The following is a 27,057-nucleotide window of genomic DNA, read 5'->3' on the forward strand; positions in this document are numbered from 1 at the left end:
TTCTTGCTTCACGGTTGCATGTGCACTTCATCCCAGACTGATATGCAGATCGTTATCCATGTGTCGACCCCCTTGTCGCAATATCTGCCGATAGTGCCTCCAAATGCTTAGCCTGTCGTACCCCGGACTTGAACATGAGTCTAAAGTGTGGAGTGCGGAGGTGGCGTTTCGACTAACGACGCTTCGAGCCATTGTCGGGTAATGAAAGCTTGTGCTTTTCGTTTTCAAGTCGCGCATTAGGCTTTTGTCACGATGCAAGGTAAATGTTGAGTGGGGGTGGAGAGGAGACCAGTAGTTTTCCTACCATTGTACTGCTGCCGGCCAAAACTATCGTTGGTTTTTGTTACTCACCATCAGCATGATGTATACCTTGGTTTGGCGATCGCTCAGATAACGCAATGGACTTGAAGGTGTAGTAGGTGCAGTCGAAAGCATATCCTAGCTGTGAGCATGCCATACAATACCACCTATGGTTCCATAATCAACAAAGGGAGGGTTATAAGACGGTAATACCGCGTGGTCGGATTGATAATGCCGCGCGACATTGATCTTGTTCTTCCCCGTGCAGTAGGGCAAGGATCTGCATTTGCCGACTTTCGCAGTTATGCACAACGGAGTCAACGGATTGTACTCGCACCGGATTGGAGTCAGATGAGAAAGGCGTGGCGTAAGTCTAGATGGTTAGTAGCAGTCCATCGCAAGCGGACGATGTGGAGAATGATGGAGAATCAGGAAGCGGATGGTACGAGTTCACGCCTGAGGCGGTGGGGCGCGCTTGTGTCCCTGGGATCCGACTTGGCGATGGCCTCTTCGAGCACGCCTGTGCTTATCCGTCAAACACCACTACATTACCCACGAAAACAAAAAAACAGCACGTTGCTCTGCAACTAGAATGTGTACATTGATTCTCAGGAGACCGGTCTAAAAGTCCTCCGCCCGAAGAGATTCTCCGTCCAGCCACTTCTTGCACTGGAAATACAGCTTGTCGTGCGCCTCACGAGAAGGTGTTCCCGCATCTTCACGGCGATGTCCTGGCATGCCGTGGAGGACTTTGATACCCTCCATCGTCTCCTCCTGACCGTAAGCAAGCATTTTATAGCCGGGCGAATAAGTCGCCAATCTTGCTTCATCCAAAACAGGGACCTTATTCGGATTCACCGGGATCATCTTGTCCTTTTCGTACCAATGCCGTACAAGCCTAGCCTTCCATTCGCCAGCGTCGTTTCTCTCCCACAGGTAGCAGAAGCGACAGTCACACTCCACATCGACTTCGCAACCGTCGATGGTGAAGCGCTGGGTGATAGTAGACTTGAGCTTCGTTACAGCCCGAGTACCGTCGGGTCGAATGTCAGTACTGGCTCCGACACATCTATGCATGATGAAGGCGCCTTTATCCATGCCTGCTTTGGAGATTTCGAAGAACTTCTTGTAATGCACGCGGCCGCTCCATGTAGTGTAGATATGTGCGTCGTCGTGAAATATAGAATCGAAGTTCTCCCATTCGCATGCATCGCGGTACATGGGCCATCCTTCAGCCATCTCGCGTAATTTCCAGCGCTGCAATGCCAAATCGTCGGGCCCATTGTTTCGGACGGCTTCGACGGGTCGAGAGCCGTTCGGCAAGGTGTGGCGATCAACTGAAGACATGATCGTGTGGTACGAATTGAGGTTGCTGCGGATATGAGGTTCTGGTGGAGTCATCCAGGAGAACGGGCAGCTTCGGATGTTCAAGGGTTTTTAAGCACTTGGCCGGGTATCATCTAAGATCCCGTTACTACGTTCTACATACTGCGCCGATGATCCGACGCGTGATAGCAGCATTTCTCTAGAGTTCGGAACGCGAGCTGGCCAGTTGTTTGTTACCGATCGGCTCGGAAGTCAGTTCGGCTCAACCATCGGCTCGAACTGGAAACTGACACAACCACTGCCGGCGGCTAGGGATCGAAACTGATCTAGCCATCGACCCGACCCGTTGATGCTGTTATCGAGTTGAAGTCATCGTCCGTCAAACCCAACGATCGTGCGGTCGTAGCCGCTATATATTCTCCTAAACATCATATGGACCTCACTCTAAATTCGTTAGTTGTGTGCCACTGTCATAGCATCGAAGACTTTGGTTCCTTTCAAGATGTTGGCTACTTGCGCTGTTTTTTTCGCTTCGTTGATTTGTTACCTATTGGCACAAAGATTTCAGAAAGGTCTTAGCAAATATCCTGGGCCTTTTTTGGCGTCATTAACGAACATATGGCGTGCGATGGATGTATACAAGCGAGACACACATGTTACATATCGCAATTTACATGCGAAATATGGCGACGTCGTCCGAGTTGGACCGAACGTCTTGTCGTTCGGCAAGCCATCTGCTATCCAAGACATATACGGACTGAATAAAGGATTTACGAAGGTCAGTTTTGACGGCACCAGTAGCCCAGTTAGATGGAACTGATCAGCGCCAGAGTGGATATTACGACGTCTTTGCTGTCCTGAAAAAAGGCAGCATTGTCTACAACCTGTGAGCTCGAATACGACCCATTCTTGGGGTGTTAGATGCTTACATACGCCATTTTCAGGTTCTCGACAAGGTCAGAAACTTATCATGCTCGCCTGAGACGCTCTGTCAACCATGCGTTCGCTTTATCAACACTGCTGGATTTCGAACCGCTTGTGAACAGCTGTTCATCTTATTGGCTAAAGCGTACAGAAGAGCTTTACGTCAAAGGACAGGATATCTGTCCGTTATCAACCTGGATTCAGTACTTCGCATTCGACGTTATTGGGGAGATCACTTGGTCCAAGCGACTTGGTTTCGTCCAAGAGAACAAAGACGTCGCAGACATCATCGCTACGGTGGATTCATTCCAAGACTATGGCACTGTAGTAGGCCAAAATCCCTGGTGGGATCGTGTCCTTGTCAAAAACCCAATCAAACTATTCCTCGAGAGTATAGGTCTCTGGCCAATTAGCCCTAACGCGGCGATTATCAAGTTTGCTTTGGCAAGGCAAGACGAGGTATCGGCTAATCAAACACAATATACAGCAGGGAAACCTCCCAGCGAGATGGGTATCACCTTTCTCCAACGATTCTTGCAATCACAGGATAAGAACCCGGAGTTTCTGACTGATGATCGAATCACCGCTATGTGCGCATCCTTGATTATTGCTGGCTCTGACAGCACTTCCATCAGCTTGTCTGGCGTATTCTACTACCTCTTGAAGAATCCACGCGTATACAGGAGATTAATGGAGGAGATCGATGACGCACACCATTCAGGTGCTTTTGCATCCCCCCAAGATAGTACTGGTGCGGCAGATATTATTCCTTTCTCCGCTGCCAAGAAGCTCGTCTACCTCGACGCTGTCATTACTGAGTCTTTCCGAATGCACCCAGCTGTTGGCTTGCTTCTCGAACGTATCACGTCCCCACAGGGTGCCACTATAGATGGGCATCATGTGCCTGGAGGAGTCGTGGTTGGCTGTAATGCATGGGTTCTGCATCAGGACAAGGAGACCTTCGGCGAAGACGCGAATATTTTTCGACCCGAACGGTGGCTCGAGGGTGAAGGTGCCGATGCTGCACAGATCGCGAAGATGAAATCCAGTATGTTTCATTTCGGAGCAGGATCAAGAACATGCATAGGAAGAAACATCAGCCTCTTAGAAACATACAAGATCGTTCCCAGTTTTCTAAGGAAATTTGAGGTAAGCGTTTCAGATACACTTTCCCGGTGCTCCGCTAACACCATTGGTCATAGATCGAGATTGATGAAAGCCAAGAACCAATGTATTTGAAGAATGCCTTCTTTGTGCATCGAAAGAACTTCAATGTGCGCATTAAGTTGAGATAAAGAAACTTGAAATAGTGTCATCGCAACGGCATAGACTTGTCGACCGATGATTGTTGTAAGCTTAGCAATAAAATCCGTCTCCCAGCAGAAAGTCGAATTCAGACTGTCCAAAGAAGTCGGTGCTCATACTGAAGTCGTAATGCCTAGGAGCAGAAGTGCAGGGTGCTCCAATCTCAGATGCGGAAGCGCCAGATGTAGGCAGCTCTCTAAGGCCTGATCAATTCGGCGTTAGACAATGTACACTAGAGGTAGCTGCTGTTGAGCTGAACGACTTACCAATTGAATCTAGCTTTTGGGTGAAGACCTCGAGCGCTTCACGAGCTTTCCGAAACAGTATACTAGTTCGTTGCAGTACTTTCATGTTATCAAGGCATTGTCCCAGTAGCTCTCTGATTCTAGATGTTCGAGTGACAGTCTTCGCTTCAAGTTCAGGGCGGATGTGGAAAAGCAGTGCAAGACAGAAAAGATGCATGGCTAGTATCGAACCTGCTTCTCGTTAATGTTACCGTATCTGATCGCCGCATAACGCCGGTCCTTACAGGCATGATTGGACATCCATCGGACGTTGTTGTGGTTAATGAAATCTTCGCTTTGTGAAATGATGGAAATAATTTGATTCAAGTTCTCGAGCACAACAAGATCGTTCTTGATGGTCGGTACACATTGCTCGAAGAGAGATTGAGCAGCTTCATCTAAGCTGGAGGAGCTGACACTAATGCCCAGCAACCTTTCAATGATCGGTCCATTAAGCATGATCAAAGCGCGGTAGTAATGTACTGTCAGGGATATTCTGAATCGATTCTCATCGATCTGGGATGTAAGGACGGTGCAAACATCTTGTGGTGTGATGAGCCTTAGACGAGGGTCGAGTTGTTGGCGCCATTCTTCAAATCGCTGGTACAATTGCAATCTTAATGCAAGCAAAGACCACGTGCTCAAAGATGAATCCCTCCCAATGTTGTGTTGGTAAATGTCGCTGAGCATGGCCGCGATGATACTGTACAGATCGCTTTGCATCGTTGTTAGTTCAGAATTCGCAAGAATGACCATGGAGCCTCACGTTTGATATTTGTGCTGAAGAAGACATTCCACTCGATATTCATGCTCGAGTGATGACACGTGGTGAGTCTGTCTCGGGTCTTTTAGTTCAGGCGTACATATGTGCTGTGATGGAATCAGACACGGTCTGCCAAGGCACATAGAAAGCATCCTAAGTTGCTTAGCTTGTAGTCGGAGGAAAGCTTATTGGTGATGAGATACCTATCCTGGTTGATCAAACTATACCATAGTCTCTTTCTCAATTCCGAGTCTGATGGCGAAACTTCCTTGTAACTGGAAGGACAATGCAGACCGAGCTGAAACGCGGCTTTTACCGTCAAGGCATGGTACGTTCCACTGCTGACGGGCATCTGCTGTTGCTGTTGATAGCTTGTCACCAGCAGTAATGCCTGAACTAAGGGACTTATCAATACTTGATGAAGAAACGAAAGAATAATGACTCACTGAGTTCCAGATTTGCGCCTCGGAGAGTTTCAGGGGTCAGACATTGTATGGTCCGCTGAAAGTACATGTCACACTGAGGGTCTTCAATCGCCAAACACGAATATGCAAACATGATGTTGACAAGTGCTCGCTTCGTTGTCGATCTCGACTTCCGAGACCCAAAGGCCAGTTCCTTGAGAGATGATGTCAAGATCGCTTTACTAACGAAAGGAAAGGCACCTGCGCTGGTTGCTATGAAGCGGTCAAGCATGGAGAATGACTCTGAAATAGCTGGTAATGTTGCCACGGAGTCGTTCCTGGGGCTACTTGTTTGGCGTGCTTCTGATGTGTTGACCTCACTCCAGTCTTCAGTTGTCAGTGATTGGATTCGATCATGCTGTGGCGGCGCACCACGCAAGAAGCGTCTGAAGCAACGTGATATCGATCGGAAAAATGCATGGTTCGAAGACAAACCTATGCATATTGTTAGAGAGCTCGTATGGTGAAAGTTCATCACCCACCGAAGTATCCAAACTCAGATGTGTGCCGATCCTGAAAAACCTGTGCTGCGTGAACCTCCTCACTAGCTTCTTGTTCAGAGATGTTACCAGCTGTGTCAGGATCGATATTGCCAGTATCTCTTGCTTCGGTGTGAGCACGTAGTCTATGGATCGTATCAGGGCGCTGGGTTACAATGTCCACGGTATCATCAGGAGGGGTCGTTATTGAGTATCCGGTCGTCATATGCAACTGATGTTGCGGTTTTCTGACTTTGTGCATCGCCTGAGCTCGACTGTTGCTGTCAGTTTTCATCCAAGCTGAGCTCTAGACGCATACCCATTTATTCTTCTGGAACCGGCCTTTCGGGATTCTTTCGCATATACACAGTCGATGCCGAGATGCCGACACGTCAAGCAAGCAGGCTGTATACCATCGCACTGATAACGCCATGGGTCAACAAATGATACAAGAATAAACTGGCCTATGAAACGCCAAGGCTCCCGAAGCAATGAATCTTACCTTGGTCTTTCTAGACCTGCAACTTTGACATGCGAGCGATACACGCTTTCCCCTCGTCGGAGCTAGCGCTTGAGGTGATGACAACTCTCCATACAGATTGTTGTTGGCCGTCACAGCCGCTGCTGGCATGACGGTATCTTCAGTGGCCATCTTTTCGGATGCCTTTACAGCATAAGTTCGTTGAGCAAGTTCGGGTAAGATCGTGAGTTCTGGTTGTCGGAACACTAAGTGATGGTGACAACGGATCGGGAATTGCGGATGCCGAAGATCCCGATTCCGCTCTCCACATCCCGTACTTCCCCCGCATACTACCTTGACAGCTCTTGCTTGCAAAGTCCGTCCATGCGGAACGATGGCCGAATGGTCTAAGGCGGTAGATCTGGGTCCGCTCTTGCTCGTACAACGTCGCATCGGTCAGTGCAATTTAAAGAGGTCACAACCGTGAGATGGAAGTTATGTAACTAGCAAGATTATCATCATGGCCTTCTTGCCGATTCCATTATTGGCCTTGTTGACAGTTCCGGTTTTCTACCTGCTATCATGGGTGCACCATTGGCTTCAAGATAGGGGGAAGCTGCCATTGCCTCCGAAACCACCAGGCTTGCCACTACTGGGAAACGCGGTCGATGTTATCAGATCCGGAAAGACGGGCTCCCTACACCTACTTTTCGGCCAGTATGCTTGCGACCACGGCGAGATCGTTCGTTTGCAAGTTGGGCCCTTTACTCAGTACTTCATCAATAGTGACGAAGCTGTCAAAGCTATCTTCGATAAAGCATCTGCCACGACATCGGAGCGTCCACGTTGGATCGTTAGCAACGAACAGATATGCAATCAAGAGAACGTGCTTCTGTTAAGTGCCAGCCATCCAAGGTGGAAACACCAGAGGAAGGTGATCTTGCAAGGTATGACCAGTGTCACGCGCGCCGATGCTGGTCTCGACTACCTGCATTTTGAAACTGCAAAGTTTCTGAAGCAAGTCGCCGGTGATGACAATCTAGCCGGTAACAGTGTTCAGCTCTTCAACGAAATTGGCCGGTATACGTACAGCGCATTCGCCAGTCAAACATTCGGCATGGATATCCCAGACGAGAAAGATCCAGTGATTGAATACATCTTCCGCAGCGGATTAGAACAGATCTTAGGAACACTTTCTGGATCTCACCTTGTCGATATACTCCCAATATTGGACGGATTGCCCCTTTTTCTCAAGCCCTGGGAGAAAAAGGCAAGAGCACTCTTTCAAGATAACATGAAATGGTCCATCGAGCGCCTGCAGCGAGTTGAAAAGGCCATTAAGGCAGGCAGAGTCAACGATTCTTTCTTAGCTCGTGTGTTGCAGGATGAGAAGAACATGGGATTTGAAGACCGATCTGAGGCCGCTTACCTAGCTTTCATGCTCATTATCGGCGCTGCAGATACTTCGAAAATGTCATCATGGTCTTTTCTCGAGGCCATGATGCGATTTCCCGCTGTTCAGGCCGAGGCACTCAGCAAGATCGAAGCTGTAGTTGGAGTTGCAGACCGCCTGCCAATCTACGAAGACCTCGAGTCGATCCCTTACGTGCGCTACCTGATGAAGGAGCTCTGGCGTTGGCGCCCACCTGTTGCACTCGGCCATCCACACATGACTACCAAGGAGCTGAGTTACAATGGCGTCCGTCTGCCTGCCGGCTCTCGTATCCATCTCAACTCGTGGGCCATTGGGCATGACCCGGGCCGACATGTCGACCCAGATCGCTTCTGGCCTGAGCGATACGAGGGAGACTTGACGAATAGCGAGCAAAGCAAGAATTCTGCTAACGTTAAAGACCGCGATCACTTCGCTTTCGGATCCGGGCGGCGTATCTGTCCCGGGTATCATGTCGCCGAACGTTCACTGGCAATTGCGATCATGCGTCTAGTGTGGGCGTTTGAGATTGTGCCAGCGCCAAACGCCAAGTTGCCACTCGACCCGAAGGATTTCCCTGGAGATATGCCAGGAAATCCAGGAGAGCACATGCCTGTCATGTTGAAGGTTCGTAGTGAGGCGAAGAGAAAGATCATTGAAAAGGAGTACGCGAAAGCAGAAGCTGCACATCCTGCGATGGAGCCTTTGAACCATGATGGATGGTCTTGGAAGTTCTGAAGGGCAAGCCATTTATAATGGCTGTGCGATGCGCACCTGCTGTAATCAATGCAAGCATTATAGTTGTCTTAGCAGATACTACCCGATAGCTGTTCCAACGTATCCATGTACCAGCAGCCCTATAGACTACCTGGAAGAAGTAATTTCGAATCTCCAAGAGCAAAGGCACGCGTCATACATCTGCGTTACGATGGCTTACTCGGATTTGGTGACATGCTCGTTCACAAAAATAGTTCTATTGTAATCGCAGCTCTAAATGCTTCATCTTTGTGAGTTCATTCCTCATGTAAGCTCTTCAGTCTGATTTGAATGAGCGACATGTTGCATATTACTGCGTTCAAGATCTTGAAGTCTTCTAGGTATAGTGTACATAGCGTGTGGTCTAGATGCTTTGAAGGCTACTTTCAAAGATGCGATGGAGGCTGCCGTATCACAAACCATGCCACTATCCTCGTACATCATCCTTGCACATCGCTCCTGGTAAGAGACCGTCATTATCAGCGGCTACGGTGGACGGCAATCTCATCACAGCTCGGCCGAGGCTAAGTAAACAGCGGACTACAGGATATACGTCCTAACCCCACTTTTCCCGGAGTTTCCTGAGCGGCCGTACGCAGATACTACACCTGCACCAGATACCCCCAAGGATCATGTGAAAATGATAGATCAAATTCGTAGAAAAGGATATAGTTCTAATGCACCTAGATGTGCACGACGTTTGCTGAATTTCGGGAGTGAGTGAGAATCTTAAAAGCGGCTTGCTGCCAGTATGGATTTGCGTTACGCTCACCTATACCAAAATGGTTGATTGTTGATACACCCAACAAGGAGCGCACTAGGTAGGAAACTACGGCCCCCGAAGCATCGAGGAACGCGTCTCATTTCTGCTAAAATCTGGGGTACAGACTCGTTCCCGATCCGACTATTGTATGTTCAAGGATGCTTCGATCCGAAGGGCCGGATCGGGTCGCGCTCGCCACTCTTTATGCTCCGATCCGAAGTATTTATCACTATGAACGGTGCATCCCCCATGTTCCCCGAGATTCATTATTCACACAGACCAAGACCAACTACACTTACCTTAGAAGCCATCGCTTGTGGAATTTATTTTATCCATCACCGCTATAACGAGCTCAAATCTTCCACTCAAACAAACGCTTGACAGAATGGACATTCACCAATCTTCTAGCATGCCACGCGTGCAAGAACCGCTTGGAAGACCCTCACCATATATCATTCCCGCATACGAAGGCGATACCATGATGATACCTGGCAGCAAGGCTACTGTACGTCTACTCGCCAGTGCCAAGGAGACTTCGGGCCTAATATCTGTGTTCGGGTACGATGGTACCCATGGGGACGCTCCAGGCTTCCATTATCATAATCTGGCGCACGATGTTTTCATGTGCACACGTGGACACATAAAAGTCTGGGCGGGAAATCGCTGTAAAATTCTTAGTCCGGGAGATTTTTGCTACGTTCCCCCTAAGGTCGTGCACCAACCGCAGCTCATCGATGATGGAAACAACGAATCGATCGGGATAGTCACCCCTGGACAATGGGTTGACTTCTTTCGGCTGATCTGTAGAAAGTATGATGGTGTTGTTGCGGATGAGTTTGATATAAGCGACATAGGAGAGTTAGTTGGATCTCGAATCATGGAAATCAAGGACAGGTACGACGTCGTCTTTCAACCAGGATTCCAGGGTGCGGAAGTCAGCGATTTGACAAAGAAAGAGGATTCTAAATTGCCCGATGAGCCTGGAAAGGAGTACTATCTCAAGGCGAACACAGGACCGTGCCATCTACTCGAGGGTGTGCTAAGCAGGCCTTTCATCACCACTAAGCAAACTCAGTCGCCCACGGGGAATTTTGCGGCTACAGCTATCGAGTCAAGTAACCGATTGGCAAACTCGGTCCTGAGTAGGCCATTCGCGTTCATGAAGGTTCATCAGGTATATCATGTTCTAGATGGAGCGATCAACGTCACTCTTGACGGGAGTGCGAATGTCATTCGAGCAGGAGAGACAGCTTTTGTTCCGGCTGGCACTACGATCTCGATTGAGTTCCTCGACCGATACAACCGCTTCTGGGCATATTCGAGCGGAAGTGGACTAGAGTCGCTGATCGCGGATGCTGGTGGCAAGTTCGAGGGCACCCTTGTGCCAGATAAAAGTAGACCGCTTGATAAAGAGGCGTTGAAGAAGGCAGCAGAGAAACATGATGTCAGCATCTCGACTTAGTACATGCGTACGTAGCAATACCAATCAACACACGTAAAAGGTCTCCTTGAAGTGGCACTCATACATTGTTTCTAGGCTTCCATATCAGTAGTCGCGGCTTCAGCAACGACTTAGGGCGCTCGGTAGCTGCTAGATCGTAGGTGAAAATTGTATTAAAACCGGTTTCAATAGATACCATCGGGGTGTCACATTGGAGTCGACGTCACAATTCGTCCCTCGAAGGCCTTCTTGACGTCACTTCAATACACCAAGTGCTGCCCCTCTGTAGGGATTATGTGTTAAGAATCAATGAGGGCACCATCCTGGATCATCGCCACACCGGCCATAAAGGCCCTGTTCATCCAATCATCTCCGTTTTGCCCATTCTCGTTGTCGTATACCAGCATGTCCCTTCCACTAGGAAACCGCACCTCCACCCAATCCTGACAAGCCGTATCGAGCAGGTCACATTGATCCAAGTCCTCCTCGCCCGACCACTCTCGGTGCAGTTCATCTTCCTCGTCCTCAAACACGCGGAAGCTTAGACTAGTACCAACCAGCATGCTCGTTTCGTGGAATAAGAGGCTCTCTGACCTGTAGTAATGTATATCCGAGTTGGCGCACGCTGTGAAGAATTCACGAAGGGTATTCGGGTAATGGAAATTTGTGTGCCTGAGAACGACACGGCGAATCGAGGATGAGTGTACGTTGATGATTCGCGCAAGAGTGGGCGCAGAAGTGCTGGTGACAAGCCCGTCAAGTTCGAGTGAGCGGAGCCGGAATGGTGGGCTAGAGCCTAGTAGCCGAAGCAGAGGTGCCCAATTCTCGCTACGCGACAACCAGCGCTGACAACTTGATGGGCCCGCAGATAGATGCAGAGATTTGAGGTTCGCGTTGCTTTCGATCATCATGACAAGGGAAGTCATAGATTCATTCTCCAAGGCCAACATGTCCAACTGGAGCTTCAGGCATGTAAGAGCTCGTAAGGCGCATACCCTGCGCATGGAGTAGAGTAATAGTGGATAAGATGTTAACTTCATCTGCCATTTCGAATCCGCAAATCCCAATACTTTGAAACTGTCTAGCTGCTGTTTTGCATGCTGGAGGCTGGATATTAGGGTATAACCAAGGCTGGCTATAGAACGCGTATCGATAACGTGATTGTGCCGTGGACCTTGCAGTCCGAAGTGGTATCGTGGGCCGAACCTCAAGTGCGGATAGGTTTCAGAAACGCCGAACAGTGGCAGCTCATTAGTTAATTCTTCGTCACACATTCCCCACAGACCAGGAGGAGCGCGAAACACGAAGTTTTTGAGATTCGACAGGCGTTGAAAGATACGACCGAACATCCATGGTACCTCGGAGGGACTGATGGCAGCTCTCGCACAGGGTTTTCCTGTTGCTAGATCCCCGAATCGTGATGGCTGGCAATCGAATATAGTGTACACCTCGAGTGCGCGAATACGCTTGGCAAATCGCGTGCAAGATAAGGCCTCGAGGCGCGCGACGCTTGCTATGGTCGTTCGACATCGTCGTCTGGAAAAGCATACCTCGACCTAATCAGAGCAGTTAGTTAGGGAGAAAACGATCCTGAAGGCCTCGCTGGATCCTACATAATGCTCGAAAGTATGTAAGACATAGCAAGTATATTTAGGTTAGATTTTACTTACAAAGCGGTCATCGATACCTCGTGATATGTTTCCGTTGCTCAGTGATCGAAGCGTGAGTAAATCCTTTTTAGAAAGATACTCAGCAATCATGACAATGAGCTCACAAGGTAGAGACTCTAGGCTGTTTGGGACATAAGAGTCGTGTTTGTCGTTGAGCATGCTGCCGAGGTCTTCACGGATGAAAGCCATGAGTTCTTCCATATCAATCTCTCTCATTCTCGCGGCTTTGATATGTCCTCGGAGTGGTGTGCGACGAAGTTGAGGGATTGTGAGAAATTCTTGCGCAGGCTATCGCTACCATAGTTTTGGTCCTACGGGAAGAACGAATTGTGGTACATAGTGATGTCAGGAACCCGCCGCAAAAAACGGAGTTTCCTCGTCGTTAAAATCATGTATTGTTCGAACATAGTAGCACTGGCTCGAGAGGCATCGCGTTCGTGGTGGCTTCGTGAGTCGATCTTCGTAGGCACCGCATCAGCTAAGTGCTACATCATAGGGAAATCTGGGAGGTATAGTACAAAAGACAAGGCCTCCAAAGCGTAACTGCTGAGCGAGACGCTGTATTCCTGAATATCAGTCGGTGTACATCTTGATAGAGAGCATTGTGCGTGGTTGTGTTGTCGACGTGATCAGCAAAAGCACGGCGATGATGCGGTTTAGCCCTATTGCGGGTCGCACGTCTCGTCTCGGCGCAATATTTGTCGCCAGTCTCTCGCTTACCGTCCAACACCATACCTACAGACGCTGACCCACTCTCTTGCGCGCATTCGCACTAGTGGGGAAAGAGTCGCATACCCCTCGGGTGTATGAGATGACCATGAAGCTGCAAACTTTACCCGGCACCATTGCCCCACCCCCGCAATGTGGGGATGTGCGCATGCAATTCTCTACGAATGGCTGCACTCAGTACCCACTGCTTGTAATGCCTGTCGATTAGCACGCTCGGTATCAGGTGTCAATTTATTGAACGCCTGCTCACAGCCGCCGGGGTGGAGTTCTGAAGCGTCGGAGAAGTGCATCTTGTAACTCGGCACATCTTCATCATACGGACGTCGCCAGCGCACCCTTTGAACAACCTGAAGCATGGCAATAGAACAGGTCTTCGATGCTCTGCCTTTATATTACTTGCAGCATGGTATCTCAAAGTTTGGCGTGGGAAACATCGCCTTGGCGGTCCTCGCAACCGCAGCTTTGGGGGTCCTCGCAGACTATGCCTGGATGCTATACATGAGATCAAAGATGGTAAGGACGCCACATTGTAGCGTGCGAGCATGATACTGATGTTGAGAAGCCGCCTGGGCCTTTCCCATACCCAATTATTGGCAACACGTTCCAGCTGCCAGATAACAAGCCGTGGATCTACTTCGAGGAATTGTCGAAAAAATACAATACCCCATTGATAACGTATTGGATCGGACGCAATCCGACCGTGTGGATCAACGATGCTTGGACCGCGAACGAACTTCTTGACAAGAGAGCAGGCATATACTGCTCAAGACCGCGCATGCTTGTCTTTGCTGAACTCGGCTCTGGTCAGAACAATCTCGTAAATCTCATCACTACCACACAAGCGCAGCGTGAGCGCTTCCGGATGTTGCGCAAGGTGACACACCAGGGCGTTGGCATTCAGCAAGTGAAGAAATATCGTGATTTCCAGAACGACGAGAGCAAAGTTGTCGCCCTCGACCTCCTGCATACCCCCGAGAACTATGTCGCGCACTTTGAACGCTATGCGACCAGCGTGGTTTCTATCGTCGGCTTCGGCAGGCGTGTCGCGAGCCACGATGATCCCATCATCACCGAAGTCATCGCGTTGATGCACCGGGCGGCCGATTTGAACGTGCCAGGAAAGACGTTTCCCATGCTGATGGAAACCTTTCCAATTCTTGCTCGCGTACCGACCGAATATGCGCCATGGAAGCACGGCATGGGATCAAAGAAGAGATCGCATCGTGGTCATGACTTCTTCTACTCCTTAGCAAGTGAAGCGAATGCAAAACCAGGACACGATGACTGTTATGCGAAGATGCTATTTCGAGAGCAGGAAAAGTATGGTCTCAATCCGAAGGAGATCTCCGCGCTGACTGGAAACTTGTTCGGCGCTGGATCAGACACTTCGAGTAGTACGCTCATTACCGCTGTTCTTGCAATGCGAGCGTTTCCAGAAGCCATGCATGCAGCATGGGAAGAACTAGATCGTGTGGTCGGACCGGATCGTAGTCCCTCGTTTGAAGACGACGCCAATCTGCCTTATATGCGCGCGTTCGTAAAAGAGGTGTTTCGATGGCGATCTGTTGCAATCATTGGTGGACAACCACATGCCCCAGTTCAGGACGATTACTACAATGGTTATTTGATCCCGCAATCGACATGGGTGCAGGGAAACGTGTGGGCAATTCACCACAATGACCGCGAATTTCCCCACCCAGACCGATTCAATCCAAACCGTTTCATGAAGAATCATCCTGACTCGCGACCTTTTCCTGGTGAGAGGGGATACATGACATTCGGCTGGGGTCGACGCGTGTGTTCAGGCCAGGCGCTCGCCGAACAAGGCACCTGGTTGACAGTTGCGAGACTAGTTTGGGGGTTCAAGATCGAGCCAGCACTAGACGAGAGTGGGAAGCCAATACCGGTCAATATCTTCGATTACACGTAAGTTTTAATGGGGAGGCGACCAACATTCAAGTACTAATGTCCACTAGAAACGGCCTCAACATGCGACCGCAAGTGTTCAAAGTGAGTATCAAGCCGCGAAGTGAGAGAATACGGCAGGCTATCATCCGAGAGGGCGAGCAAGCATTGTCAGATCTTGCGCAGTACGAGGGTGAGACAAAGTATCGTATGAGTACTTTCTACGGCAAATGAAACTGGCGATGGGGAAGCGACAGTAAGAACAGCTTGGGAAGTAGTAGATATGCTCGCGTATAGACATACAGTTTTCGTCAGCCAAAGCGATTCGTCGTTCATGTCGTCCCAACGAGTGCCGCTTCCATGAATGTTGACATAAGACCAATGCCAACTCTTTGCCAATGTTTAGTAACAAATCGTGTTGTAGCACGCTAGCCAGTGGGTGAAGCGACATGTATCTGTTAACACAACCTTGTATTGCAGTATTCAGGCTGGTCTAGTAGCTTGCTTTGTTGTCTATAATACCAGGACTACCGCTTGTATTCCTGCAACAGCTCAGCCGAGGTGGTTATCCAGGCTCATCTGCTGCAAGATTCTCCATAGTAGCCAGTTCTTGATTTCGGCCTCGCTTTCTAGAGATTGGAGTTCATCTTTGATAGCCCGCTCGAGGTTCTGGAGTACTTGAAGCGTGTACGCTAAACTACCCTTTGCCTTCAGCTCGCTTAACAGAACGATCTTAAGATCGGTTGTCAGACTCTCTGTTCGCTTCCGCTGTTGCAGGATTGCATTGATCTCTGGGCTGCCATGCTTTGAAGCATGAATGAGAGGGAGAGAGTATTTTCCTCCATCGAAATCGGAGCAGAAGCCTTGATTCTTGGTGTTCTATAATATGTCAGCTATTTTGGCAGAGAACGCAGATGTCTGGGTTGGTGTCAAACCTTAGAGGACTCGAGATTCTGGTAATCCTTCCGGATCTGGATATACCGTCCAAATAGAGTCAAAAACCCCTCCATATCCATGCATCTATATGATTATCAGGGACTATACCCAATATAAGTAGTGGACCGATAGCTTACCTATTCATGGTTGCCTGACCTTGCAACAAACGACTAGCCATACGAAACAAGGCAGTCGTTTCTAGAAATATCATTGTTAGCACATAGGGAACAAGCCTGTAGACTACCATGGTGGCTAAGTCTATAGGACTCAACAACTTACTAGAGTCAACCGTTTGAAGGTATTCTTCTTCAGTCGGCGTGATTGAATGATATGTCCAATACATGTCGGCTCCCTGACCTATTTGCAACGCCATGAGTTCCTCTTTCAAAGAATTAGTGAAGAGAATCTCGACATTAAGATAGAACTACGTTACCAGTGAACACCAAGACAGCGTCAGATGATATCTTCTGTATCTGTCTTAGTGCATCGGCGCACTGGAAGTAAGCAGAGTTGACGGTTTGGCCGATACCATAAACTCTGTGGGCGGCTGGGTTACCACCACGGAGTGGGGAGTGATCTTGAATATCGTCTAGCCTTCAAAAGGTTAACAAAAACTTTTCCTACATGCGATTATACTTACATAAGTGAGGAGCTGTGTAGCTGTGTAATGACTGTCCGAATGATAGTCAAGTGGTGCTGTGGTACCTGGTACCATGTATTCAAAGCGTCGATAAACGTGTGCCAAATTTCGTTGGAAGGCAGCGATGCAATGTATCTCGATGGATACTCAATGACCTATAGTTGGTATCAGTCCCTAAGCGTAGACCAACTCTAAATTGTCCATTGGAACCTACGCTTTGGTCCAACGGCGGGAGCCGTTCACAGGTAAACAAGGACGCTTTCATTCGACCTGCGTACTGTTTAGATATCGTTCAATTGTTTGCTTCCAGGGGTTTCTCCTCGATCTACTTACCCATAGAGCCGATTCCGCCCTCGCTATCGGTCACGACTTGTCCGCTAAGATTCAGCTTCGATATCTTTAAGATATCATTGCTGATGATTGCGGAGGATTCTGTCGAACTATTGAAGAAATAGGCACCTTCGTTAATTCTCTGAGCCAGGTACTGTTTGTACTCACTCCCAAATGCCGTGTTATATCGAGGACATGTTTTGCTCCAAAATATGTTGCCTGCAAGTACGCCTTCCAGGATCTCAAACCACCGCATGATAGCAGGCGAAGAACCTGGAATCTGGTACTGGGAAAAGAACTCAGCTTTGAGTGAGCAATAGTCGTTCTCAAGGGATTGGATTTTCTCTTTGAGAGCGACTTTTGCTTCTTGAGAAGACATTGTATACCATTCCATGAACAGGGGAACAGCGTTTCTCACAACGACCTTCTCGTTGGACCGGAGGAAAGTCGTATACTCCGTTTCCCACGAGAAATAGTCGTTCGTGAGAATCATCATCTCATAGTAAGGTTTGAGAACTGGTTCGATCAGTTTTTCTTCCTCTTTAGTGAGACTGAAGTTGGATCCAAATCGAGCGACGGCAAAGAGAAATCTACAGATGTTAGTTGCAAGCTCTTCATCGAAGAAGTAGAAGATGATCTACTCACTCGAAGGCATTGTCCACAAGGCGATCCGAGAGATATTGAGTAAGATTCTGGTATCGAATCTCCTCTTCCATCATGGCTTCACCACGCTTCCATGTTTGCAGGCCTTGAATTACAAGACTCCCGAGTTGAGAGTCCGTATCCACGAGCTGAATAGCAATTTTCGCAAAAACTTGCGTATGGCGGTTCTGCCAACCTGGATCCACGGCCTTCTTTCTACCACCAACTGATACACTAGAATCACAACATTTCGTGTCCGGCTTGATAAGAAACCTTGTTAGCAAATATCCTGGACCTTCTTGAGGGAACATGAGTAGAATACACCTACATCAAACGGGACCCAAAAATCGACGTCTTTTATTAATGTTAGTGAAGAATAACTTGAATGTGGAAGCAACCTACCACTTTGGAAGAAGGCAACCTCGTTGATGTAAGAGACGAGGGCGAGACGTTCAGGAAGGCAATATGGGTAAGTCAAGGATGTCCAACCACCTGAACGCAGACTGAGGCACCCTTTCACAAACCCCACATTGGCTCTCCCAAAGACATCGATCTGACATTGTACCGTGGCATCATCTGATGCTTGAGTGTCCTTGTGAACACGTGGATGAAATCGACAGAAGTATTCGGGATCATCGATGTAGCGGTTCGGTGGTATAGGAAGTGAAAAATCAGAATAGTCTTGTAGTCCATTTGATGCCATTGTTTTCGCCTGATTCGTTTACTGCCGTATAGATGGTGGAAGGTGTATGATCTGAAAGCAAGTGTGAAGTGTTGATGTTTAGAGTCTGACTTTTAGATTCGCGGATTTGGATAGTCTTTTAAGCATTTCCTCGAGGAGATCTCCTCGAGACAACAGTGACATCTAATTCATACCTAGCATCAGGTGTTCCTTTTGCATTGTTTCTTTTAAGTCATGTTGGCGAAAAAAAGCAATTAACGATGCGAATCCTGTAGGAAGAAGCGAGCATTATCTTCATGATGGCTATACTTAGCATCACTTTTTCACGAAGGGTCTGATCAAGTTTCGTCAGCGCAGTTTTTCGAACAATGTTTTTGAGCTCACGTATTCCACAACCGAGCGGCGCAGTCTGTTCACCAAAACAATATCGCAATGAAAACGCGTGATATCTCAACACCCCCAACCTCTCAAAGGCTATACTAAAGCTGATATCTAATTAGCAGTCTCAGAGCTTATCGAATTACAACAATAATCAGTCAAAGTTATAAGATTATATGTAATGCACATTTACTTGAACTGCGCCTAGATCGCATGGGTCGAGGATAAAGATCTATAGGCTATCCAGTTTTGGACATATTTCAGACTTGCATAGAAATTGAAAAGACATGAATGCTCTCAGAGTATGCACGACTGCATGTCTCAAAAAGGATTTGATCAATGCCGACGATTCCCGCCTCAAAGCGTTTGAATGCGTCCGCTGGCAACATTGCTGCATTCTTTTGAGCATTGAACGGTCTACATATAGCACTTTGCACGTATGATGATTCGAACTATGTCTAATTAAGTAGTTAATTGCTGTTGAGGTAAGCATACTGTGCTGCAAGCCTTGGCGTAGCATGTTTCGCAATGCGGCAGTGGCAAACATGCATCCGTCCAAATGATACCGGATTGTCGGACCTTGAGCGCGTGAAACAAAAAACACCGAGGATGTGGTTTTCATCAGCCGAGGCGAATTGTCGTCCATGTCTTTTCAACGGGTGCCACTTCCAACAATGTCGACGTACTACCAATGCCAACTCTTTCCCAATGTGAACCTTCACGCTGAACCACTAAGACATTGCACTCGCTATCGTGGCCATATTCGAGATACCACGGTAAGTGCATCACGAACAATCCTCGATCGACGTTGACATGATCTCCCCTTGTAGGATTGATAGACACATATACTGGTCGAGAATCGTTGTTTGGTTTCTTGCGATCAAGCTCAAGCTGGTAGCAATGCGGTACGTCCGATTGCATGATCTGAGTGATGTAAGCGCTGATGTGTATAAAGCGAGTGAGTTGTTGCGCGTTTCGTGCGTCCTCGCAAGTGTCGTGGAAGTAGGACATCGCGTGGTAGATTCGCCAGTCAATGGTATTTCCATTCCGGTGTTCCAAACTGACAGTGCATGGGACATCAGGTGTAGATCGATTTCTGTGATATCGGCCGTTGTCCACCAACATCAGTCCCTTTGCCCATCTTACTGGACCAATCCATCCAGTCCATGACCAACTAGGGAATCCAACTCGCCTTCTGACTGGGTTATCTACATCCCAGCTTAAGTTGTTCACAAACCTTGAGAGCGACACAGTAAGTGGTGTTCTATCGTGCCGAAAGTTTACATCGTACCCAAAGTACGGCATTCCCCAAAGATGTTGTATGCTACTATCTGGCATATCCTTGTCTTGCCGTAGTATTGCAAAAATACCTAGCAATGCATTGAGTACGTCGTCTTCATACGTAAGCGATCGCTTTGTGAATGCCTCGATCCGGTGAAGGACACTCTTAACGTGCCCGTTGATAGTAGGAAAAAGGCCTGGGTCCGAAGTTTTGTTGAAATAGTCACACCAAGAACCGGCGCTCTCTTCATCACGCCGCCAGAACATGTGTTCAGGAGCTAACCAGCCTTCCATTCGAGACCTCTCCTGGCATTCGTAATAGAGTTGGGTATCAGTGAAAACAAGACGCCTGGTTGAAAGTAGGCCTTCCTGATACGTCCAGCCTCTTGAGCTCCATGTTGTACTCTCCAGGGTTTCTCTACTAAACAAGGGAGTAGAACACAAGATCCGTCGGCCAAAGTGAAAGGGTCGGTTCACCACGCGTTGCCGACTGACGCCCGGTAGTCCATAAGAACCATCGGAACCGGCAGCTGCGATGATCGTCAAGGCCGACCCAGCGTAGATCTTACCCATCTGTCTGAGCTGCGCATGGAAGTCCTCTGAAGATTTATTCAAGCAGTACCTGTCAACCCACAGGTAATCGTACCCAAGTGCGAGCGTGACTTTGATGGCGTCTTCGATAGTCGCTGGGAGGTCTTGTGGTAGAAGCTCAGGCGCTGGTGACTCTAGGCGAGCTTGACCAACAGATTGATCTTTTGGCTTACCCCAGACGTAGCTCAATGTCACGTATGACGCGGTATTTGGCAAATCTCTGATCAAGCGATGCTCGCAGTCGATAACCTTCAGGCCGGGTACGTAGTTTGAACATCGTGAATTCCTCCCTCTATTGACTGTGTGACATTGATAGGTGTGTACACAAGAATCTATCCACTCACGAACGACCCTGTAGTCGATCAGACGTGCTATTGGTTGCAAGTTTCGAGCGATAGGTCCAGTGCAATCAAAGATGATGGAGCTGCGGATATTGAAGAGGTTGAAAATCCGCCAATCCCGCCACGCTTCGATACACAGTATGGGCGCTTCGATCTTTTCGAGAAGAGGAGTTACTGCGAAATGAGCTTGTACAGCAGTCAGGTTGTACATCCCACCTTTCGGCAGATGGCCCATACTGCCACTCAGGAATCTGCAGAATGCGCAAGTCTTCGGCTTTAGCTGATATACTTTCAGCACGATTCGGACTGCTATCGCAGGTTTGAAGCATAGTGCATCGTCCAAGTCGAATGCCGCGCACTGTGAGCAAAGGCCCTCAGGCGCCGCAGCTGGTTCAGGGAGTGAAAGTGAAGTCGGCGATGCCATCATCTAACGGGATGAGTTTTGACAAGCACAAAAGATGACGAAACGCTGCCCGCAAGCGAAGGGTTTGAAACTGCGTACGGAAGCCCGCAAAGCTGTAGGCGTGACGACTGCGCCGCATGCCTACAGGACGCTACCCAGGTACGTCTTGATCTGCAGCCTTGTGCGACTTCTCAGAGTCAGTAGTAAAGCGTTTGCCCCACGTTGTAACGAACTCTGATTCAATCGAAAGCGACGAAGACTGTGGATAATTGGATTGAACACCCGGCGCTTCTGGGTCAGGCTGGGAAAGCATTCCTGACAATGATCGCGAGACCGGTGGATTCATTTTCATTTCAATAAAATGGCACCTAATCAGCAAGGATGATTACAAGACTCGTAACGAGACTGCTCCAGACAAAATTGTCGCCTTGAACATCAGGAGCGTCATCCGTGATCAACGCCGGTTCAAAATATGCCGCTTACGGAAATATGATGATGTAAGCGCGCACGTTCCACCGCGTCATCGCGTGATTGCAATATCGCGCCTCCTTGACCTGCATCTTCACAGCCATCATCACGCATTTTCAGTTATATCACACGGCCGTCAACGCATGACCAAAAATTTCTAGTGCACTCAATATTGCATATTCATCCTTCTCGTTCGGTTGACCCTTCAGTCGTCCTAGAAGCCTTTGGCACAATAAAGACTTCCAGGATCTGCTAAACATGTACAATGACTGCTTGCTGAATCAGTTATTAGATGAATATGACTGGCCGGCATCAATCATTGACCAGGACTCATCCGCACGGGTATTGGCTACGATGAAGCCCTAGCCTGATGTATACACTTACCATTCGAGATCAATATCCTTCTCTCGAACTGCAGACTAACATTACAATCAGAGATTGGCGACCAGAGAACTCGAAACCTCTACTAGAAGTGCATGGCGCGATGCCAAGATTCATCGAGACCGATTGCCGCGCGAGATACGACTTCACGAGCTTCTCGAAGAACGGCGCGCCGTTGACTCGGTCATACTTGCCACATTATCCGATTGCGCGCGCATATCGACGTCTCAAGCGATCGAGAAAGTAATCTATACTTGAGGAATCTATCTGGTACACCGTCGAAGCACTTGAGGAAGCCTGTCTATGGCTGTAGGGTGAAACCACGTCAGACATGCGAGACGGCGCGTTTTGCGGCATTACGAGGCCTGGACCCTGCGCCTAAGCGGAATAAGCGGAATAAGCGGATACCCTTACCTAACGAGAATAAGAAGAGTGTCACTCAAAAGCAAACACTACGTTCGTTTGCTAGCAATTGTTTTCGGACTTTGAATAGAAGTCCTCGTTACAGACAGACGCAAGCGGTAACATAGATATGTCAGCCTTCTTTCAAAGTGTAGCTGGTGGCTTACTAATGCCCTCGGCATTTCTAGAGCTAGCTAGGGTAAGACGTGAAGCTCGAGACCGTGCAACTAAGCACTTTGAGGACCACGACACTCTCAAAAGAACTATTGAGCGCCATGAAGAGACGATTCGCAAACGATAGATGAAGAAGACTAACGCCCAGAGAAAGCAGATCTTACTAGAAGCATAGCCCGGTATGTCTACACAACATCGGCTAGATATGGCGGCATGGCGCCAGCACTCAAGGACAAAGGAAGCATACATGTGGCTACACATCAACCTAGAAGACTTGACTAAGAGAACCCCTTTGTTACTATTGCTACACTATCGAGGCAGACATCAGCCATACGAGTGTGTACACTCTGATCTTGAGCAAGCTCGGCTTGGTGAGGCCAGCGGTATCACCATGCCTGGCTTCCTCAACGGATACACGATGCTCTTCGTTGACCGGACGGTTCCAGAAACATACGGCGAACTAGTGTCTTGGGATGACGATGATGCTGCTTTCGAAAACATGACCAAAGGTGTTGGCATGCACCCTGGGCATGGGTTACAGGTTTTGGAGATACAGCAACGTATCTGGGCCTTCCTTGTTAAGTGCTGCCGGATTCTGTTGCAAGACGTTATTTCGACAGTTGAGTCTGAGGTCCTTCCTAATCCTGGGCCGCCAGCTATACAGGACGAAAACGCCATGTTGCTGGAGATTGTCTCTCTTGAAGCGCCCTATCGGCTACCCGCTCACCTCGAGTTCGACCGTTTGAAAGCTATGGCTTCTGCAGAACGCAATTTGAGAGAGGACCATCTATGGAGTATGCGTGAAGACCCTGGGTACTTTGGTGAAACGATGCAAGAACTCTCCGAGCATCGGCAAGAGATGCTCTTGGACACTCGGGGTAAGCCGCATCCTACACTGAAAGAAGCGGGTCGTCCACTGTTCTGGAATCGAGTCTTGGGTACTGCATTTGTGCCAGCCTACTTTGGCTCGGCGATCTTCGATTAGGTCGTAAAGCAGGTCGAAAAAGTAGCTTCAATTTATGGAGCATGCAAGGAAAACCTAAATGGAGAAGAGGATCTGCCTACGGACTTGTTTGACGCTTTCCAAAACCTCCGATTCCTTTTGGACGCGGCAAAGACAGGTCTTGTACTCAATCTCAAAGGCGGTCTATTTGCCTCTCCACCAATCCGCCAATTCTGCGTACGCAAACCTCAAGAACCCGACATTTCCAAAATTCGATCCACGTTTGAGCCACCACGCAACGATCATGCTGTGAACCGACTCATGCCTCTCTTCAACATCTTGTTCAACGATGAACAGCTGTTTCTGTTCGGACTTCATACGATCACCGAGGAAATTGGACGCCTTATCCGAACGAATCCCGCCGTTGCTACATTGATATCACCATACATTGCAGAGCGTATATCTTCGCTGTCAGTGGTGTCTGAATGCCTTCATCAGCTACATCTTTTCCAACCCTGAGCGCGAAAGATAGAGGACGGCATGGACCTGAAGAACGATGAGCTCTCACGTCAGTACAACCAGACATTCAAGGGTTGGGCAAATATCATGGGTATCAACAATTTTGAGGGCTCGCAAGTCTACAAGTACGCTGATCCGACGGATGGAAAGTTTGACTATCTAGCACATCGCCGCCGTAACAAGCAGAATGTGGAGATCATGCGAAAAGCGGAGGCCAACTTGGATGCTTTCTGGGAGGCGGTGGACCGGCACTACAAATCTAGAAGTGGTGGCTCTCAACATGATAAAGTTGCGCATCTCCTCAGCAAGGACAGCGCTGTGCAGCGAACGCCTCCTTGGGAAGAGCCTGACAAGACTACGAATTCCGCGAGCGTAGCGCCTGTCGAATTACGTGTATCAGCCGTTCTCAAGCGTGTACCATGATGCGACAAAACAGATCACTGGTGTGTTCGATCGCACCACTCTCAACGAACCCGCTGTCAAACCAAAGACCCGGGGTAATGCGCCCCAATCTGCCGAACCTACGGCACCTGCGACCGCTACCCAAGACATACAGCCACAGCCCATCTTCATGGTCGACAAGCGCGCGCACAAGGTCTTCAAATCGCTCTTCCATTCGCCATACAACACCGATCTACCAGGCGAGGTTCTGTGGTCTGACTTCTTGCACGCAATGGTGTTGATAGGTTTTTCAGCTGAGAAGATACATGGTTCTGCTTGGAACTTCACCCCGAATACGCTTGGCGCTGGGGTAGAGAGAAGTATTCAGTTTCATGAACCACACCCGAGCAACAAATTACCGATGTTGTTGGCGAGGCGGTATGGACGACGACTGTCAAGGAATTTTGGGTGGAGTGGAGATATGTTTAGGCTTGCGTAAGTCATTAATGTTATACTCTCGACGGACGTCAATCAGTGATGCGTGCGAAGCTGGCATGGGTTGTGAAGGTCAGACGTTGAGTTTGCAATGTATCATCTCTTTGTCTTTGTCACTTATCGGCTTGATGAGGCAAAAGTCTCGGCGTCTTTCCCAGCCGGATGCGGACGTCTCTGCGCCACATTACCCTGCACGTCCCAGCCTTCCCAAACGGCTGGCCTGCGGATGCTGCTTTGTCTGTGAATCAAGCTAGAATATTCGTCCCCTCAACATCTTCCTCCCATGCGATGGCGACTGGCCAGCCATGTTCTTCTTCCTAATCATAGACCTTATCGCGGCAGTCTCACAAGCACGAGCAAGAGTGCTACAGATCAGAGACCTATCTCAATGCGCCGTAAGTCTAAACCGCCCCAATTCTCGATTCGACGCAGCTAATCTCCGTAAGCGACTATGCATCGAATCTCAGGGAGAGACCAGTGACTGTGGCATAGAAGACCCTAATTGCAGCTGCGCAAATTCGCATAATCCAAGTGTCGAAACTTGCCTTGCGAGCCAATGTTCTGAATCAGACATCTCACAAGCATTTGATTTCTTCAATGACACATGCTATTGTATGAGATTCTTAGCGGGCTGAACATGTTTCCAGCTAATATTTCGAGCAGCCACTATACATGTGAGCAGTTCGATCTTTGGGTCGAGTGCGGCAGCTGCTAGTTCACCATCGACTACGCACGTAACACAGTATATAACTACAGTGGTTATCGCATCTGGGACAGTAGCCCCCAGCGTGGCTTCTTCGACGGCCGCCTCAGCATCCCTGATATCAACATCCAAAGACTCCGATTCTGCACGACCGAGTACACCAAACTCTCCTTCAGACCCCTCGGCGCAACTCACCAACTCATCCGATACTACACCGACAGCGCCCGCTTCTCCAAGCACCAGCGCAACGAACACCGAGCAAAGTCCACCGCGCACCATGACACACCCTTCAGGACTCTCGCTGTGCGCAACGATCGGCCTAGCAGTGGGCATTCCATGTGGCATGATCTTGCTCATTACCACAGGCACATACCTGCTTTGGAAACGCAATACAGCCAAGAGAGCGTATCGGGCAATGCGCATCCAAGACCTACGGGCGCAGGCCGGGAAGAAGGGACACGCACGTGAACTTGATGGCATGGGAACTATGCGCCAAGAGATGGAGACATCCGCCAATATAGCTGAGTTACCGGGCAGGTTCTCTCGGCCCGAGTTGGCGCGGTACGAGTTGGGCGAATAAGAGTCTTGAGGCGGTGGCAGCGGCAGCGGTTAAGGGATGCCGGCTGACTATGCAGAAGTTTGATGAGCAAGACTTCAGGAGGCCAAAACAGCGGATGAATCGAATCATGGCGCCACATCACAGACAGAAGACAGAAAAGCGTGGCAAACACCTTGGAGGTATAAGGCAACATGGCTGGTCTGCAGATGCAGGTTTTGCAGTGCTCGTTGTTGCACATGGAGGCAGATTTTTTAGACGCTTGATTCTTACTACAAGCAATAGAGAAGGTCTCATTAGGTGAGCCATGGGGCAGCTCTTTCCACTTGTGCTATTGCAGAACACGTGCTTGCATGGCTGAGTTTTGTGGACCTTCCTGTGCTTGCAGTATATAACATGAACGCCAAGCTTTGCATGCTGAAACTTGCTGCCATTTGCAACTCGTGGTTCTAAGAAAAACACTGTCGTAGAGGTAGCTTCCCGAAAGCTAGCAAGACGCGCGGAGATAGATCGGTCTGCCAGGTGTATATTGCGCGAACTGTACTCAAGAAGTCCACCGTCGAATGGAATATGTCCATCTCTCGCCAGCCAGCCCGATTCATTGGAATTTTTGGCTTGGTCGTCTGGAGACAGATCCTTTATACAAACTATGACACCTTGCCCCTCGGACATGGGCACCCATTCATCAAGCGCTGTTCCATAAGTGGAGGTGTCAAGCTGAACAGCGACAACAACGCGAGTACCTCACATCGCAGCAGCAGCCCGCTTACATGGTCTATTACAGCTACTACTCCAACCTCAAAGCCACCG

The 27,057-nt window shown here is 48.9% G+C and overlaps 12 protein-coding genes across 12 annotated transcripts; 7 read left to right on the plus strand and 5 right to left on the minus strand.

Moving 5' to 3' along the window:
- Positions 1-921: 921 nt before the first annotated feature.
- GT037_007155 (uncharacterized protein) lies at positions 922-1,647 on the minus strand (the record flags this gene model as incomplete). Its single annotated transcript, XM_038932202.1, has 1 exon — positions 922-1,647. One exon carries the CDS (start codon positions 1,645-1,647, stop codon positions 922-924), a length of 726 nt encoding a protein of 241 aa, XP_038784690.1.
- A 607-nt stretch (positions 1,648-2,254) lies between these two features.
- GT037_007156 (cytochrome p450 protein) lies at positions 2,255-3,845 on the plus strand (the record flags this gene model as incomplete). The annotated part of the gene is made up of 4 exons (XM_038932203.1): positions 2,255-2,404; positions 2,457-2,512; positions 2,571-3,699; positions 3,753-3,845. 4 exons carry the CDS (start codon positions 2,255-2,257, stop codon positions 3,843-3,845), a joined length of 1,428 nt encoding a protein of 475 aa, XP_038784691.1.
- Positions 3,846-3,906: 61 nt separating this feature from the next.
- On the minus strand, positions 3,907-6,071 carry GT037_007157 (uncharacterized protein; the record flags this gene model as incomplete). Its single annotated transcript, XM_038932204.1, has 6 exons — positions 3,907-4,058; positions 4,122-4,331; positions 4,385-4,854; positions 5,106-5,298; positions 5,349-5,801; positions 5,849-6,071. 6 exons carry the CDS (start codon positions 6,069-6,071, stop codon positions 3,907-3,909), a joined length of 1,701 nt encoding a protein of 566 aa, XP_038784692.1.
- A 754-nt stretch (positions 6,072-6,825) lies between these two features.
- Positions 6,826-8,475, plus strand: GT037_007158 (cytochrome p450; the record flags this gene model as incomplete). Its single annotated transcript, XM_038932205.1, has 1 exon — positions 6,826-8,475. The coding sequence occupies one exon, from the start codon at positions 6,826-6,828 to the stop codon at positions 8,473-8,475; it is 1,650 nt and encodes a 549-aa protein (XP_038784693.1).
- A 1,166-nt stretch (positions 8,476-9,641) lies between these two features.
- On the plus strand, positions 9,642-10,718 carry GT037_007159 (uncharacterized protein; the record flags this gene model as incomplete). Its single annotated transcript, XM_038932206.1, has 1 exon — positions 9,642-10,718. One exon carries the CDS (start codon positions 9,642-9,644, stop codon positions 10,716-10,718), a length of 1,077 nt encoding a protein of 358 aa, XP_038784694.1.
- Positions 10,719-10,996: 278 nt separating this feature from the next.
- GT037_007160 (uncharacterized protein) lies at positions 10,997-12,583 on the minus strand (the record flags this gene model as incomplete). Its single annotated transcript, XM_038932207.1, has 3 exons — positions 10,997-11,659; positions 12,248-12,253; positions 12,368-12,583. 3 exons carry the CDS (start codon positions 12,581-12,583, stop codon positions 10,997-10,999), a joined length of 885 nt encoding a protein of 294 aa, XP_038784695.1.
- An 867-nt stretch (positions 12,584-13,450) lies between these two features.
- GT037_007161 (cytochrome p450) lies at positions 13,451-15,235 on the plus strand (the record flags this gene model as incomplete). The annotated part of the gene is made up of 3 exons (XM_038932208.1): positions 13,451-13,609; positions 13,659-15,022; positions 15,073-15,235. The coding sequence occupies 3 exons, from the start codon at positions 13,451-13,453 to the stop codon at positions 15,233-15,235; spliced, it is 1,686 nt and encodes a 561-aa protein (XP_038784696.1).
- Positions 15,236-15,553: 318 nt separating this feature from the next.
- On the minus strand, positions 15,554-18,252 carry GT037_007162 (uncharacterized protein; the record flags this gene model as incomplete). The annotated part of the gene is made up of 11 exons (XM_038932209.1): positions 15,554-15,880; positions 15,937-16,021; positions 16,075-16,135; positions 16,217-16,318; positions 16,371-16,531; positions 16,578-16,732; positions 16,792-16,847; positions 16,911-17,497; positions 17,553-17,809; positions 17,878-17,903; positions 17,952-18,252. 11 exons carry the CDS (start codon positions 18,250-18,252, stop codon positions 15,554-15,556), a joined length of 2,118 nt encoding a protein of 705 aa, XP_038784697.1.
- A 978-nt stretch (positions 18,253-19,230) lies between these two features.
- GT037_007163 (uncharacterized protein) lies at positions 19,231-21,057 on the minus strand (the record flags this gene model as incomplete). Its single annotated transcript, XM_038932210.1, has 2 exons — positions 19,231-20,780; positions 20,826-21,057. The coding sequence occupies 2 exons, from the start codon at positions 21,055-21,057 to the stop codon at positions 19,231-19,233; spliced, it is 1,782 nt and encodes a 593-aa protein (XP_038784698.1).
- A 1,984-nt stretch (positions 21,058-23,041) lies between these two features.
- GT037_007164 (uncharacterized protein) lies at positions 23,042-23,635 on the plus strand (the record flags this gene model as incomplete). Its single annotated transcript, XM_038932211.1, has 1 exon — positions 23,042-23,635. One exon carries the CDS (start codon positions 23,042-23,044, stop codon positions 23,633-23,635), a length of 594 nt encoding a protein of 197 aa, XP_038784699.1.
- An 87-nt stretch (positions 23,636-23,722) lies between these two features.
- Positions 23,723-24,112, plus strand: GT037_007165 (uncharacterized protein; the record flags this gene model as incomplete). The annotated part of the gene is made up of 1 exon (XM_038932212.1): positions 23,723-24,112. A coding segment is annotated over one exon (390 nt), but the record flags the coding sequence as incomplete, so codon positions are not given.
- Positions 24,113-24,133: 21 nt separating this feature from the next.
- GT037_007166 (uncharacterized protein) lies at positions 24,134-26,271 on the plus strand (the record flags this gene model as incomplete). The annotated part of the gene is made up of 3 exons (XM_038932213.1): positions 24,134-24,505; positions 24,549-24,873; positions 25,652-26,271. 3 exons carry the CDS (start codon positions 24,134-24,136, stop codon positions 26,269-26,271), a joined length of 1,317 nt encoding a protein of 438 aa, XP_038784701.1.
- Between the last annotated feature and the right edge of the window lie 786 nt (positions 26,272-27,057).

This window comes from Alternaria burnsii (genome assembly GCF_013036055.1).
Source record: "Alternaria burnsii strain CBS107.38 chromosome Unknown 715, whole genome shotgun sequence".
Classification (NCBI taxonomy): Eukaryota; Fungi; Ascomycota; class Dothideomycetes; order Pleosporales; family Pleosporaceae; genus Alternaria; species Alternaria burnsii.